The sequence below is a fragment of the Sceloporus undulatus genome, chromosome 6 (genome assembly GCF_019175285.1).
Source record: "Sceloporus undulatus isolate JIND9_A2432 ecotype Alabama chromosome 6, SceUnd_v1.1, whole genome shotgun sequence".
Lineage (NCBI taxonomy): Eukaryota > Metazoa > Chordata > Lepidosauria > Squamata > Phrynosomatidae > Sceloporus > Sceloporus undulatus.
In genome coordinates this window covers 8,097,576-8,114,772 of record NC_056527.1, presented here as the reverse complement: position 1 = coordinate 8,114,772, position 17,197 = coordinate 8,097,576, and the positions used below count along the sequence as shown (strand labels likewise).

The 17,197-nt window shown below is 43.9% G+C and overlaps 1 protein-coding gene across 2 annotated transcripts in view; it reads right to left on the bottom strand.

Moving 5' to 3' along the window:
- The window catches only part of CSRNP1 (cysteine and serine rich nuclear protein 1), a 100,536-nt gene extending 84,623 nt beyond the window's left edge, over positions 1-15,913 (bottom strand). Inside the window, exon 1 of one of the 2 annotated variants that reach the window (XM_042472724.1) lies at positions 15,764-15,913. Coding sequence is in view for 1 of the 2 variants with exons in the window: in XM_042472723.1 (XP_042328657.1) it covers positions 12,688-12,696 (9 nt within the window). In the remaining variant the exon portion in view is untranslated. Of the gene's footprint in view, positions 1-12,687; positions 13,522-15,763 lie in introns of those variants that run through there. The other variant, XM_042472723.1, reaches the window with a different exon arrangement.
- Positions 15,914-17,197: the final 1,284 nt, after the last annotated feature.

Sequence of the window (17,197 nt, the reverse complement as noted above, 5' to 3'; positions counted from 1 at the left end):
TTTGTGCCAAATGTTCTCCACTCCTCTCTTAGACCAAAGTGGGTAACTGTGACTGGTGTGGGGACCAGTTTTCCTTCCCACATCATGGCCAATGGTAAGAAATCTGGGATGTCCTAGTAGTCCAAAATGTCTGGAGGACCAAGCTTCCCCTTGCAGTTATTTCAAGGCTACAGATGATAAGACCTTCATTCATGCTAGCCATCAATTCATCAGGTAGCTGACAGAATGGGATGGGGTGAATTTATAGTCCTCCTGATTTAGTTGGACTCTACCTCCCATCAGCCTTAGATCATACCGCCAACAGTGATGGGCAACTGGAGTTAGGAGTGCAGCAATATTGGGAAAGCTAGTGAATTCCTCACTTCTGCTGTAAAGAACACCATTCATTTCACTGTTTCAATCCCTGCAGCCCACCTCCAGTAATGTGCAATTTATAATTCTGGCTTAATTTACAGGACTCTTGTGTGGGCTGCTAAGAAAAGATCTGCAATGCACTGAACATTCAAGTTAAGAAATATACATCCTAAGCAACATAACTATAACTATAGACCCCACACAGGCTTTGGATGACAACAATACTGAGCTGGGTCTGGGCTGAACGTCACTCAAAGGAGACCCACTCTAAACAAGGGGACTTGAGTTAGTCAAGATTAACTTAAGTGTACTCTTTTCACTGTAGGTATCACTGAATATGGATTCAGACTTTTATTAATTTGTTTCATACGCACAGACCTGAGGCTTTGATTGCTTCAGATCTGAGCCAGTATAACCAGTTTAGGATGCCTCCCTGGGGCAAGATGAATTCCCACCTGCGAGTTTGAAAACATCCGGAAATCTGGCCAGTGAAGCCCAAGAGCTCGTTTGTTACCTTGGAAGACACCAGATTTAATTACAGTAACTTCTTGAATCTGGATTTTTTTTTAAAAAAAAATGTAAGCCATAAGCACAGATGTATGAATAAAACCACATAAAGGCAACAACTACACAATGCTACCTGGGGCAAAGAAGGTAGCTAGATCCAGCTGGTGTTTTGCAGCCAGTGTTTCCATCAGAGCTTAAGAAAGTTACTTTTTTCTGGACTACATGTTCCAGTTGGCTGTGCCGGCCAGAGAGGGAGCTATAGTCCAGAAAAATAACTTCCAAAAGCTTTGTTGTTAGACCAGCCTAGAAATAATGCAATTTGATAACATTTAAGGGCTGTAGCTCCATCCTATGGAATCCTGGGATTTGCAGTTTCACAAGGTCTTTAGCCTTCCCTGCCAAAGAGTGCGGATACCTCACAAAATTACAAAGCCCAGGATTCTGCAGGATAGGACCATGGCAGTTAAAGTGCTGTCAAACTGCATTATTTCTACAGTGTATAAATCAGACTATTGGTGACTTTTCTTTTCAAAGGACAAGTCTCAGGAAAGGGTTTCTTCCCCAAGTTACTTTTGCTTTGACCTTCCTAAGTTTTCTTCCTGCAGACAAAACAATTCCCCTCTTGCCACCTCTCCTCGCCATCAGATGAGACCAAAGCACCCAACTAAAACCAAACCAGAGACACCTAGAGAAGTGGTTCCAGCAAAGAGAGCCCAGAAATCCAGGGTGTGACCCTCCTCCACCATATCTTTCCTCATATTTTAGATGTGAAGCCATGGGGGCCAGGCATGTTATTTCTTCCTTCAGTTTCAATTCCAAAGAACAACAAGCCAAATTCGGAAAGCACACATCTAAATGCAAAGGCGCAGCAAAAGAAGAACTGAACATTGTATTATGTTTAAGTTAACCTGAGTTAACTTAAATATATATCACTCTTGTTAAGTTGCCAAGAGAGACATTTTGTTCTGGGCTCCCCCTTCGTACTCATCTCCTTTGACCGAGAACAGCATTTTTTTAAAAAAAAGGAAAGAGAAAAAGGAAAGCACACAATGGAGCAGATCAAACCCACAGGAATTCTTCCTTTGGCACAGCCCAGACTCTCAGTATCTTGGGAATACTTTCCTAACAAAATATTCAGCCCAGATGTGCATTCCACTCTTATTTGAACATTTTGGCTTTCAAAAGAGGGGTGGAGGTCATGGCACAGAAGGGGGAGAGAGACCTAACGTATGGCAGGCAGGCAATCTCTTAAGTGTTTAAGAATTGGGATGGGGGGGATTGGTTGGAGAGATGCTCCAGCCCTAATCCTCCTCCTCAGATGTGTCAAGAGCAAGTAAAATATATACTTGGGATGGGGTTTTAATTTGCTTAAAGCAGCTGAAAGAGGAAAGTACCCCCCTGTCAAAAAATAAAGCCATAAATAAAACCTGACAGGAATGCCTGCAACCATGAAATGGAGCAATCCTATATCCATGTGCAAACAGACTGCCGCACTCCAAAGCCCTGCCTTCTGAAAGATTGTGTACTAAGTCTTTTCTTTTTTTTGCAAAAAAAGTGTTCCATTTTTTAGCTTGTTATCAAAAGTCCAATGTTCACATTCCAAAGATTAAACCATTTTGATATTTTGATGCACAATGATCGAGTATTCTCAAGTTTCGCCCTACAGTCAGGGCTTACTTTTGTACCAATAAAGTTGTGATTATCAGGACACAGGATTCTGTGCCTGACTCCAAATTCTGCAACTAGTGTAGACATGCACTGTGGTGTAGTGGTTTTGGCTTGGGATTCTAGAGATCAGGGTTTGAATCGCCGCTCAGCCATGGAAACCCACTGGGTAACCTTGGGAGAGTCACACACTCTCAGCCCAAGGAAACCCTATTATACGTTCACCTTAGGCTAACAGCTATCATAACTTGGAAGCAACTTGGAAGTACATAACAACAACATACAACTTAAACCATCATCAGAAATGAAGAACATTACTGAAAAATAACAATAACAAAAAGGTTTCAAAAAAGATAGTCCAGAAGATATTAAAGCCACCCCAGTTGCTGGTTAGAAAAACCAGATAAACCTTTGTGCACTTTTCTCTGGCAGAACAGACAAAGCATGCCATCAAGGGAGACATTATAACAGGTCTTTCTAGAGGCTGCAGAAATATTTTTTTTACTGTAGGCATTGTGGCTGGAGCATTCTGGGAGCTGTAGTCCAAACCCAGCTTTTAAAGTTCTGCTAAGACCCATTCCCCACTTTAGCTCATGAGAAGTTATTGTGCCTCAGAATCATGAGTCTGTTTCAAAATCAAGGGCATGGTTTTTGGAACAAGTGAATATTTTTTTCAAAAACTGCTGCCCCTGAGGAGGTCAAGAATACTTTTCCACTGACCATAAAGCAACCACTGCTCAGCCTCTGGTATTAAGGGCTGCTAGAGACCCCCTCAAGGGACACTATGGTTTTCTGGTCTCTATCTCCCAAGAAAACAGCCCTGGTTGCTTGAATGTATGAAAGGTCACTGTTTGGAAAAGTGATGCTGAGGACATGTGGCTTGTGGGGGTCTTCTCATGCCAGACCTGGCTACCAGCGTTCATAAACAGAGCCAAAGGCTGCATACCTAATGCTATGGCACAATGTGCCAAGTTTGCAGCGGCATCTTCCAACCTTGGTTTTGTGCCTGCTGCAAAGCCAGTGCCAAATGTGTGGGCGCTCAGATTGGGCAGCTATGATTTATAGCAGTGCCCTGCCCTGAGAAAACAAGCAAGCCTCATTGATGGCAACCATCCTCACACTTGTGCACACACCACACGCACACATGTATGTTTCACCAGTCTTCAGGCTGTGAACACCCACCTACACGGGAGCTATTTTCAGATCCCAAGGGCCTTAAATTAACAGCAACCACATTCAGCTTCCTGAAGAAACTTCACAATATTCACTCGAAGAAAACCATTTCACAGAAGATGAGAGAGAGAGAGAGAGCTCACAAGGGAAGGTACCCTTGCAAATTCACACAATTATTATTATTAACCTTTATTTATGAAGCGCTGTAAATTTACACAGCGCTGTACATGCAATCTTTTTAGTTAGACGGTTCCTTGCCCTCGGGCTTACAATCTAAAAAGACATGACACAGAAGGAGAAGGGAGTGGTGGAGGGAAAGGGTAAGAGGTCCAGCAGTTCCTCTCTACCTCCAAGGCCTGGACCAAGGCAGATGGACTGGAGGGAGGGCTTGGCTTCAAAATGGAAGGTTAATCTTCATCCAGGGAAAATACATACTCTCAAGTAGGATAATACATATACAATACATAGCAATACAGGAAATGGTTCGATAAACAGGCAACAAAAGAACATCAGATAGTAAGCGAGACCTAGAGGAACACTATTATTTTAAGGAAAGAATCACAACTCAGTGAGAGAGCATTTGGTGAATATACCAGGTTCAAACCCTGAATCAAGCACAGTAACCAACAGTTTCTTTGCTCCAGATCGGTATAGATAAGTGTAAGTCCACTTCCGAAAGTTAGGATTACTTTCCACATTTCCCACAGGTGCTGAAAACCAAAGGCTACTCCCCAACTGGCAAATCCAGCCTCTGGCATGATCCAGTGGATCAAATTGGAGACAAACTGAAAACATCTGCCCCTATTTCCATTGCAAACTATATTCCAGGGAATGAGGAAGGTCAATGCACTACTCCCCACCCCCCAGGTCACCCCAAGTTTCCCAGAATCAGTTTGCCACCAAACTGTACAGAAATTCAAACATGTCCTGGAAAGCATCTTCAGCAATTGATCCAAATACACAAAATGTTACTGACTCTTACAATACATGGGATTTGCTGGTAGGCCATGCCGACCTACCCTAGGTGAGCAAGGGAGGACCCCACTGCCACCACCACCTCCTCCTCCTCCTGTCCTTTTCATAGTCTGAGTTTCAAGATGGCTTATAACAGTTGTTTGTTGTTTCTGTTGTTGTTATTTCTGACTTATGGCAACCCTAAGGTGAACCCATCATTAAGTTTTCTTGGCACGTTCATTCTGAGGGGACTTGTCATTGCCATCCTCTGAGGCTGAGGGTGTGTGACTTGCCCAAGCTCACCCAGTGGGTTTACATGGCTGAGCCAAGGTTGAAATCCTGTTTTCCAAAGTTATAGTCCAACGCTCAAACCACTACACCACACTGGCTTTATAATAGTTACAACAGGTTAAAAAATATACCAAATACAAAAGTATGTATCATTAAACGACAATATACATAAAACCAGTTTAAGAGCATTGCTACTAAATACAACAAATAAGCAAAACATGGAAATGCAGCACAGCAGAATTTGAGAAGGCCTGCCAATTTTTTAAAAAAAATACTTGTTGTTGTTGTGTGCCTTCAAGTCATTTCTGACTTGTGGTGACCCTAAAGTGAATCTATCATGGGGTTTTCTTGACAAGATTTGTTCGGAGAAGGTTTGCCATTGCCTTCCCTTGAGGCTGAGTGTAACTTGCCCAAGGCCACCCAGTGGTTTTCATGGTAGAGCTGGGCATTGACCCTTGGTCTCCAGAGTCATAATCCAACATGTCATAGTGGCTCTTAACCTTAGCCTGGCTCTTAACTTTAACTTAAGAGACTTAACCCGCAAAAAGCAGCAAGGAAGGGACCAGTCTAATCTCTCTTGGGAAGGGAGCTTCAGCATCTGGGGGCAGCCATTGAGGAGGGCCTTGTTCCCACCAGATGTACCTGTAAGGTTGGTAGGACTGAGAAGGCCTTCCTGGTGGATATCTCAAAACACAGAGAAGCTCATATGGGAGAATATGGTCCTTCAAAGAGCCTGCCCCATTGTTTCTCTAGGGAAGCTCACCACATGCATAAACCAAGGCTGCCTGGCTTCCTGGATACCTAGAAATGTGAGCCTCATGCCCAGGAATTTCAAGTATTTTTTTTTCCAGGCCTGGAATTTATGTCGGTACATTTCCCCAGGAGAGAAAGACAGAGGGAAAAAATGTAGATGCTTTCCTTCAAGAGTTCTCCCAGCAACTTCAAATAGGACAGGAAAGAGGAGGAGGGATTCCATAGCAGACTGGTTTATTTTAATTCCCCCCCCCCCATCACCGCCAGGGCACCCTGTGATTTTCTATGAAGGCACTCTAGGGAAAACACCATAAGTGGTTTCCCATAAGCTCAGAAGAAGTCTCCTTTGCACACAGGATTACTTAAGGAAGGGTTAACCCGATTCAGCAGTTTTATTTCAGGAACAGTAAACTGGAATTCCCACTCCCTTTAAGATGGTTCATTTAAAAAAAAAACCTGGCTGGTTCTAAGGTTTCATAACCTCTCTGTGGCTAAAAATAAACCTAGAGCCTGCCACTGGACAGCAAAAAAAAAAAAAAAAAAAAAAGGGGGGGGGAGGAAACACACACATCCACACACCCTGCACACATATACTCCACATCCCAGAATAAAAGCATGAATCAGATGGGAGAGTGGGAAGTCCTCAGTCTTCCTCTAATAGAGACCAGTGAGGCAATACCTACCCCCAACAGGAGCAAGAAGTACGGTATTTCTGCCATTAGTCTCATGCAACTTTTCATTTGAGCAGCGGGAAAACTGTTTCCAGCCTTTACAAAGCATGACAAAATCTCAGGAAGTTACGGAGCAGCCTTTTCAGACATCTGGTTTCATGGCCCTGCACCTTTCTCTCCTCCTTCCAAATAAATAAAGCTGAATAAATTAAGCAAAGTCGGTATATTGCTCATTTGCTTTCAAGTTACATAACTGATACATAAAGTCACAGAATTCATCTCTTCCTGGTGCATGGTTTTTTTGAAAGCTGTGTTTTAAAGGAAAGACTGCACACACAGACACTTCTATTCAACACAGCCAGACACCCCAGCTTTCTACAGGAGGAAAACTGGGGACATCGTGAATGCCAAGAAAAGGATTTTGGACCACATTTGTGACAAAAGTCAACCATTTCATTTCTGAGAAAGTGAACTGAAGAAGCCCAGAGAAGGTATGGGGAAAATCCTATAGATAGGTATGCTCAAACCTTGCATCCAAAGACCTCAGGACCACAGACTGGTCTAACCCCACTTTAGCATTATGTCACTCCTTCTATTTTCCTCTGTAAAACATTCATTTGTGGACATCTGCTAACCAGTGCCTTTATGCACAGAGCTATATGGGTACCAGCTCCTAGGAGTTGCAACAGTCAATCAAAGGCTTCTTCCATACCTGTGGACACGGAGATGAATGCTTTTTGCAGGCTCCTCTGTGAATCAACTCACAGGTTGTCATAAAAGGTGAACTACAATAATAAATATACTGGCAGGTGTTTTTTAAAAAAATTATTTTGGAGTGTGTGTGTGTATATGTACACACACATACTACTTAAAAATCAAAATTCAAATGGAGATGTCAGCATAATAAATGCAAAAATGCAAAACTGCCCTCCCTTGGTCTCTAGGCAAAACCCGTTGTTTGATTACCCCCAATGAATAATTCAGAGCCACTCTCGTTTGTCCTCTGGTGAGTACGCACAGTATGTTTTACCTTTTAACTTTACATGGAGCGGCATGCGTCTCCCATTCTCAATAATGCAAGAGACTGGTGTCCTAGCTGGAAAGCCCTTCTGAGTAAGAAATCTACTGCATGCCGGAATTAAGCCACCAAATCTGGATGGGATTAACATAACAATTACTTTGCTTCCCACCCCCACTCCCCCCAAAAGAGCAGTGAAATGTAGGAGAGCATGAGAAGCACCTGTATCATAAGATATATATGCCATCAATCACTGTATCCCTTCAGATTCACTATAAAGGACAATGAATATTTTTACGGCGCCTGACTTAGATATATATCCCGACAGACAAGAAAGCTAACAACAGATGGCTTAATAATGCACAGAGGTTTTTAGTGATCTAGATGCTTTAAGCAAGGGCTTGAACAAGGGAGCTAGTACAAGAGTTAAGTGACTGTGCTATAAAACTGTGAAGCCCCCTCCTCTTGATTTGAATCTCACCCTGGCTAGAAGCTCCCTCAAAGACAAGCTGTCCTCTCCCAGTACTCCTTCAACGATAATAAGAGCCTACCTCATGGGGTTGTTGTGAGAACTGACAAAATAACATATAGGAAGCATTCGTAAGTCCTCTGATTAGTATACATGTTGCTATATTTTAACCTGGACAGCCTTGATCTCACATGAGCCCACAAATCAGCATTATCTGAGCAGGCGAAGGAAGCGCTAGCACTTGAAAAAGAAAAAAATCCAAAGCATGCAACTCTCCCCACACCGGAAACAATTAGCTGGAGGCATGATCCACCAGGAAATTCTCCCTGAAATGAGGTTAGCGTTAGCAAATGTTATGTAGCAGCTCCAGTTAAATCAAGACTTCATAACCTGTGACCCAACAAAGTTTCCTGCGTATTTGCAGACCAGGCTAGCAGGGGTTGGATAAGTTTCCCAGTTTTGCTGACTGCATCCAAGAAAATGGAATTACAATCCACACTGAGGACTCAACAAGAGGGCCGCCAAGGTGTTCTGTCCCAAACCCATTAGAATGAAAGACTCTGCATGGTTGTGAGCATGGTGGAGGAGGAAAATTAATACGGAGTGATGGGGCTGCAGAAAGCAGGGCATGAACTGACTGCTTAAACTAACAGACCCTGTAAGTCATTTGGACAGGAAATTTCCTAATAATCTCATTTCAAATTGTTGTTGTTAAATGCCATCTAGTAGATTCAAACGTATGGGCAACCCTATGAATGAGAGATCTCCAAGTCATCCTGTTATCAACAGCCCGGCTCAGGTCTTGCTGACTGAGGGCCATGGCTTCCTTGATTGAATCTATCTATCTGGAATGAATCTTCCTCTTTTCCTACTGCATTATTGTCTGGTGACTCATGTCTTCTCATGATACAGCCAAAGTATAACCATCTCAGTTTAGAGAGAGCTCAGGCTTGATTTGCTTTAGGATCCATTTATTTGTCTTTTTAGTAGCCCACAGTATCTGTAGAATTCTTCTCCAGGAGTAAATCTCAAAGGAGTTGATTTTCTCCCTATTAGCCTTCTTCACTTCACTTTACAGTTAAGAGACAACATGATAGCCATGTTTAAATATTTGAAGGGATGTCATATTGAGGATGAAGCAAGCTTGTTTTCTGCTGCTCCACAGACTAGGACACAAAGCAATGGTATCAAATGACAAGAAAAGAGATTTCACCTAAATATTAGGAATAACTTCCTGACAGTAAAGCTGTTTGACTTGGAGTGTGAAGGAGAAATCCAAAATAATCCAAAATTGTCCACGAGTGGCTGAAACAGTGACACTTTTGCTTTCTGATGTTCAATGCATACCAGCTTTGTTTCATGTACTAAATTATTAAAAACACTGTGTACAAAATTAGCTTCAGGCTATGTGTATAAGGTATAGATGAAACACATGAATGTCATGTTTGCACTCGGGGCGCATCTCCAAGATATCTCATTAAGTATATGCAAATATTCCAAAATCCAAAAAACTCCCAAATCCAAAAGACTTCTGGTCCCAAGCATTTCAGATAAGGGAGGCTTAACCTGTAGAACTATTCAGCAGAAGGCTAAGATAGCACAATCACCATTGCACAACATTAGTGTGGATTTACACTACATAGGTACCATGGGGGCTTTTTGGCAAAACTTTCCAATCGTGATTTAAATCTCATGATGCACCACCTCCTCTCTAGAGTGCTTCCTTCTTTTAACAGAGACAAACAACCAAAGCTGTGATAAGCCAACATTAGACTTTGGAAGTCCCTTCTACCACAGATGCTCTGAGGTCTTGTCCTCCCATCTCAGCCTAAGTTCTCCTACAACTTACTATCTCACAGGGCTGTGTTGTGAGAGCCCATAAAGGATTTTGCAAATTATTTACATGTGCAAAAGCAGAAGATTCAACAAGGTTTCAGTACCTGTACGTTCTCTGTTTGCTCCACCACCCTTTTTTTAACATCCAATCTAATCTTTGTGTGTGCAAACAACACCTTTATCCCAATCCTGGCATCTGCTTCACACAAAAATAAGTCAGAGGTGTCCATGTAACTCAAGATAGTACTATGTGGCACCAAGTTAACTGTTATTATCACCTATTTATTATACATCTAAATACCCTAAAAAGGCATGAGATCCTTTCTGATCTTGGAAGCTAAGCAGGGTCATTTCTGCTCAGTGCCTGGATGGGAGATCACCAGCAAATATCAGCCTATATTTTAGCCTACAGGAATACCTCAGAATATTGCTTGCCTAAGACAACCCTACGAAATTCATGGGAGTCACCATAAGTCTATAGACGACTTGAAGGGACATACACATATGAGGAGCAGATAAAGGTACTTAGAAAGAAAAATCCTTCCAGTATATTTTTTTAAAAGGAAAGCATTTTACTCACAGATTAAAATTGTCAACTTAAATCTATGGAACGAAGAGGGGGGAAAGGATTCTTTAAGAGAGAACTGGTTACCAACACAGTCCTGTGTATGCCTACCAAGAGGTTATTCAGTTCAGTGAGATTTATGCCCAGATACACTTTACCATAAGCACTTAAATTCTCCTCTAAGGTGCTGTTTGACTGCACCTCCCAGCATTCTTCACCTGGCTAGGAATGCCGGGAGGTGCAGTCCAACTTCACCTGAAAGGCAACATCACTGCCACCCTTGCTGTCTGCACAGTTCCTAAAGAACACAACTTTGTTGGTCTGTGGCTGCAAAAAAACAACAGAAAGCCTTGTGGCTCCTTAAAAACGAACCAGTTTATCCTGGCACAAGGTTTTGCGGACTATGCCCTCCTGATACGTTGGGCTCAGAGCCTGGAAAAGTTTAAATTTTTGGACTTCGGCTCCTGACTGATTCTGCAAACGGTGGTCCAAAAGGTAACTTTTCCAGGTTCTGATTGAACACCAGCCCTCATTCCACAGCATGAGAATTTGTGGCGTCGAAATTATGTTTGGCCTACAAACTGTCATAACAGCTTGTTGTAAAAAGCCTTTAGGGAGAATGAGCAAGGGACAATCAGTGTTCTCCTATCTAAGAATGTCACAGACTGTCACACAGAGAGAAGAGAGTTTGGCAAACAAAGCTGTTCCAGATCAGTCTGCCTTTGTGCCAGTAGGTGTTGCTCTAGCTACAGACAGAAAGAGAAAGCGTCTGTGTGAGAGGCTGCACTGTGAGTTCTTACAAAACACCAACTGGAACAGAAACTGCTATGGCTTTGTTGGTCCTAGAGAATGAGAAACACGGAAAAAACCCAAATCAATCAATAAAAAATTGTAGCCTCTTGTGACTTGTCTCATTTGTTTCAACACATGCAGGCTTCCAGATTTCACAGAACTCAGACAGACATCCTTCTGATGCTCAGAGAAGTTGCAAATACTATATATATATATATATTTCTTTCAGACTAAGCAATTTAGTACATCATTGAATCAAGGACAGGGAATGTGTAACCCTCGGATTGTTGTTGGATTGCAACTCCCATCATCCATTGGCTACACTGGATAGGGCAGCATAAGGCCACACAATCACTACCAAGGATAAAGGGAATACTCCTTTTTTGTATGAACCATTACCAAATTGGAATGAAGGGAGAGGAAAAGAAGGTCCAAAACACACTGCAGAAATAATTCAGTTTGAGACCGCTTTGGCTCAATGCTAGGGAATTCTGGGAACTGGAGTTTTGTGGGACAGAGCTCTGGTGCCAGGGCAGTTAAAGTGGTCTCAAACTGGATTTATTTCTGCAGTGTGTTTTGGACCTAAGTTCTGTTTCTCTCTTGTAGTTATACTAGGAATTCTTCTAATAAAACCTTATGGTTTGCCTCATTTTGTATTTCCCAATGACTGATAGTTTGGGTTTTGAAAAATATTTTTATTACTTTTCCATAATCGTATAAAATATATCAACAAATCCGTTACCCACTTATCACATATTAATATAATCTTACCTATATACAAATGTCGCTTTTATATTATATTTCACTTCCTGTTATTTAAATCTATATTGCCTCTCATAACGGATAGGTCCAAGCTTTTACCTTACTTTAGGTGTACAGTAAGGCTATCTAACCAGTGATTGAATATCTGAATTCGGCCAATTTTGCTTACTAAGGAATAAACCACACCAAGCTTAAATCGGATTTTCTCGAAAATAAGAGTTCGAACTACAGCCATGAAGCCTGAACAAACAAATGTTTGCTAATGATTAAAGACCAAAGATTTAACTCTCTTGGAAATCTAGCCTTAATCTTAACTTTTCCAAGCAGCCATCAGGAGGAAAGAAATCAACCCAATCCATCCAAAAACTAAAAAATCAAACCTTTCACAACTTCACAGCCTACGCAATCTGGGTTTGAATAGAGACCTCAGCCTCTTCCCTCTCCTTCTGTCAACAGCTAATTAATTCCATGACAAAAGGAATTAGTTTTAACAACTACAACACAGAGTACATGAGCCTGACATAACTGACCCAATAAATTGTTGAACTGTACACTAGGCCATGCTAACGTACATCAAGAGAAGAGAGGGGAGACATTGCCCTCCAGGAAGGCTCAGCCCCATGTTGTTGTGTGTTGTTGTCTAGTTTTAATTCAGGAAAAATAAAAAACAAGACAACAAGAAGGAATGCAAGGGCTGACTTTTCAGACATTTGGGAAGCCCTGATGTGACATCACTGGAGTGTTGGATTCCACTGATGTTACTCAGGGCCTGTTGTGTACCAGATGAGTTGTACATGACGCAAGGCCATTAACTGGCAAACCTAGTCGTTTCGAAGAAAACACCAAGAACCTGTGTTTACAGTCCTGTGACTCCTACCTTTGGCATCAAGCGCCAGCTGAGCCCTAGTGCTTCCCTGGCGTAAGCGAAACAGTCTCCGGAGGGAGGGAAGAAAATCCCTAGGAGAAGATGGGGAAAGGTAAACACACAGAGACACACAACTACGTAACTCCAGGCAGAGTTTTACTTCCAGAAGTGGGTGGATGGAAATGTGGAGTCTTTCTCTTTGGCTCCACCAAAGGGTCAGACCAAGAAGAGAGGCAGAAGTTGGGTAAGTTGTGTGTTGTTGTGTGCATTTTAAATCCAATTAGTCTCACATATTTTCACCTTTGCTGATAAACCTTGCAGAGATAAACCAGCAAGGAGCTAAAGGAAGGAAGGAAGGAAGGACAGTCTTATCCTCAGTACTTCCCAAGGGCCTAATTTGGGTGTGTGGCATAGTGGTTTGGATTGTGACTCTGGAGACCAGGGTTCAAATCCCTGCTCAGCCATAGAAACTCATTAGGTGACCTTGGGCAAGTCACACTCTCTCAGCCTCAGGGGAAGGCAATGGCAAACCCCCTCTGGACAAATCTTCCCTAGAAAACCCCATGATAGGATTGCCATAAACTGGAAATGACTTGAAGGCACAAAACAACTTTTGTCGAAAGTGCTGTTTTGCCCATTACTGTAGGGAGATGGAGATAGGTGTGTGTGTGTGTGTGTGTGTGTGTGTAAGGGGGAAACAACAATAGCAAACAGCACTAGCTGCTTCAATCATATACTGCTTAATACTGAACTAAGCAGTCTCTAAGCGTGAAGTCAAAGGCTTTCATGGCAGGAATCCATACTTTTTTGTGGAGTAATGTCAGGAATAACCTCTTCTAGAACACGGCCTCATAGCCAAAAAACCCATAAAAAATAAGTCTCTAAGCGATTTACAACTGTAAGCTATGGCTGCTGCTTAGGGTCTTAGGGTCACCATAAGTCAGAAATGACTTGAAAGCACACAACAACAACAACAACAACAACAACAGCAACAACTTTGGATGCCAGCCACAAATGTTGGCGAGACGTCAGGAATAAACCCCTCCAGAACAAGGCCATACAGTCCAAAAAATCCACAAAATACTATGACTTTGGAAGTGTTGCTTTGCCCATCACTGCAAGGAGCGGGAGCAAGGTGTGTGTGTGTGTGTGTGTTGTGTAAAAGAAGAAATGGCTGGAAGTAGCTGCTTTGCCCCTAATCCAATTACCCACAGTGAGATATACACAGCACACACACTCACACACCCAAAGGCTGACCAGGAGTGGAAGGGCCAGTTCCGCTGGGAACGGTCAAGAGGCCAAAATGGGGTCCCAGACAGACCCCAACCCAGAGGCGCTTTGGTGGAGATCAGGTGCAGGGACTGAGAGAGAGAAAGACAAGAAAGATCGGATTAAGATCTCGCCAGGAGGTGAAGAAAGGCCAGCCGGGTCGATTAGGATCATCGCCAAGAGGGGCACAGGGGCCACCGCAAGACCAAGAGGGCAAGCGCCCCTCCGCTACACTGGGCAGGAGATGGAAAGTGAAGTGAAGCGAAGGCAACCTTCCTCACCCCACTCCAGATCCCACAGCCTCCACATCAGGGCAAACCTCCCTCATTTAAGGCTTGCCACCCCTTTTCCCAATGCACCCCAAATCTTTTTAAAACAACCACCATCAATCCTGAGTAGTGTCCCAAACTTACCCTCCCATTTCCTCCTGTAGAAATAATGCAGTTCGACACCCCATTTAACAGTGCCATGGCTGCATCCTCCAGAGTCCCTGGGATTATTGTTATTGTTATGCTTATTAATATTTATATTGTTATGTTTATTTGATTGAATGGTTATTATTATGTCTCTGTGCCTGTCATGTCTTAATGTTATTATTTTGCCTTCTTAGATTGTTGCTATTGTTACTTTTATTTATATTTATATTGATATGTTTATTTGATTGAATAGTTATTATTATGTCTCTGTGCTTGTCATATTTTATAATATGTCTTAATATTATTATTTTGCATTCTCTTTAGGCAGGTCCTTAATTTTGTATACTCAACATGTAGAGCGCTGTGCAAATTCAAAGCGCTTTATAAATGAAGTATAATAATAACAATATCTTGCCCTTCTCCCAAAATTGGGATTCAGGGCGACTTACAACAGTACAAAAAAAAAAGAGTACAATTAAAAACATACAAAAACAGTACATTAAATCAGAATTGAAGTACTAGAGTATTAAAACAAATTAATAATAATAATAATAATAATTTTTATTATTAAAACAAATTGCATGTTAGAATATCAAATACTACAGTTTAAAAATGTTTAAATGTTTAAAACACATTAAAACTGTTGTCAAACTATAAATCCCAGGATGGTATATATACTGTATAGGATGGAGCTACCTCCCTGAAAAGTGGCACCAAACTGCCCTTATGAAATCTGCAGCAGCCCCGCGCGCGCCCCCTGCCGGCGGTGGGCGCCACTGCTCCCTGTTGCTCTCGGGCGCCCTCTAGAGGCCGGGCGCCGCCTCTGCTGCAGCCCCTCCAAATCCATTCAGACCACAAAGAGGGCTTTCCAGCTCCACTGGGGGCGCCTCTTGCCTTTGCATCCCAGGCCCCTTCCACTGGGCCATGCATCCCCGCCTCTCCAGTAAAACCCACCCCCGGACCCAGCTCTCCAGGGCGCCCCCTTCCGGACGCAGCGCGAACAGCCCTCAATTCCCAAATGCAGCAGCATTTGAACTCAGCGCCCCCTAAGGCACGGTTTACAACCTGCAAGACAATTGCCCCCAACCAATTCCCCCTTAAAGCCCCCTCAGCAAGTCCCACCCCCTTTCAGGGCCCCCAATAACCCCCCCCCCTTGAAGCCCCCCCACCCCCCCCCCCTTTAAGGCCCCCCCTGTGGCACCCCCTCAACCATCCCCTTTAATGCCCCTTCAATCATCCCCAACCCCCCTTAATGCCCCCTCATCAACCCCCATCCCCTTTAATGCCCCCTTTCCCTTCATGCCCCCCAATCATTCTCAATGCCCCCGATAATTCCCCATCCCCCTGAATGCCCCCTCAGTCGCCCTTAATGCCCCCCATGCCCTTCTTCCCCTGAGACTGACCCTTCGGGGCTCCGGGGAAGGCAGGCAGCGAGGAGCCTGGGCTCAGCTCCGCATCCTCCTCTCTCTCTCTCTCGGTGTCTCTCTCTTTGGGAGCCTGGAGGGAAGCGTCCTCTCTCTGCTGCGCCTGGGCTCCACTGAGAGCGAAGGGCCGCCTCCTCCTCCTCTCTCTCTGCCTCGCTCTCCTCCTTCTTCCCGCCGGGCTCCTCCTTCTTTCCTTCCTTCCCTTCCTCCCTTCTCTGCCCTTTTTCGTCACTGGAAAACTCCGCCGCCGCTTTGACGCACGACCAGCCTCGCCTTCAGCAGCAGCAGCAGCCTCCCCTCCAGGGAGGAAGACCCACCGCGTCCTCCATTTCCCGGACCGCGTCCTCCATCTCTTCATGCCCCCCTCTTTAATGTCCCCTCAACGCCCTTCAATACCAGGCGTCCCCCCCACGTTTTTCCGGACAGTCCTCCATTTCCCGGACGGCGTCCTCCGTTTCTCGATCCCCCCCTCAGTCCCCCTTAATGCCCCCTCCTTAATAAACTTATAATAACCTTTATTTATACCCCGCCTCTCCATCAGGATTAATGCCCCCTCAATCCCCCTTAATGCCAGGCGTCCACCATTTTCCGGACGCGTCCTCCATTTCGTGGTGCCCCCTTCAATCCCCTTTAGTGCCCCCTCCTCAATGCCCCTTCAACCCCCTTTTAATACCATTTAATACCATTTTTTCCAGGCACATCCTCCATTTCTCAGGCTGTGTCCTCCATTTCTTGATGCCCCCCTCAATGCCCCCTCCTTAATGCCAGGCATCCTCCATTTTATTATTATTATTATTATGGCCTTAATTGTTCATGCTAACCAAAATAAACCCATTTGGTCAATGGAGCTTGCATGCTGCACATATAAGTCGACTTCATGTATAAGTCGAGGGCAGGTTTTGGGGCCAAAATGATGGACTTTGCTATGACTCATAGGGGCTCAACAGACCATTGCTTTTAGCGCCAGATCGGGGTCATGGCAACTACATGTTGTGGCCCCGGTCTGGCCTTTCCGTGGCACAAAAAGGAGCTGCAAAAAGTCAGCTTTTCGGCACTCCTTTGGTGCTATCTGGACACAGTGCCAGAGGAGCGCCATCATGCTGCCCAAACGGCTCCTTTTTGCACCACTAAAAGGGCGCCATTGCCACAGCTTTTCAGCACTCCTTTGGTACTGCATCGTCTAGACACAGTGCCAGAGGAGCGCTGTGACGCCGCCTGTCATGTGGTGGCGTGTGCAGCATCACATTGGCACAGGGACGGAGTTGGGGCATGTGTCATGCGGATGCCACTCTCCCATTCCGCCCTGATGCCAGCCTTTTTTGCTGGTCTGTCAAGGCTCATACATAAATCCAGGGTATGGATAAGTCGATTCAGGTTTTTTGAGTCCTAAATTCCTAGACTTATTTACATGAG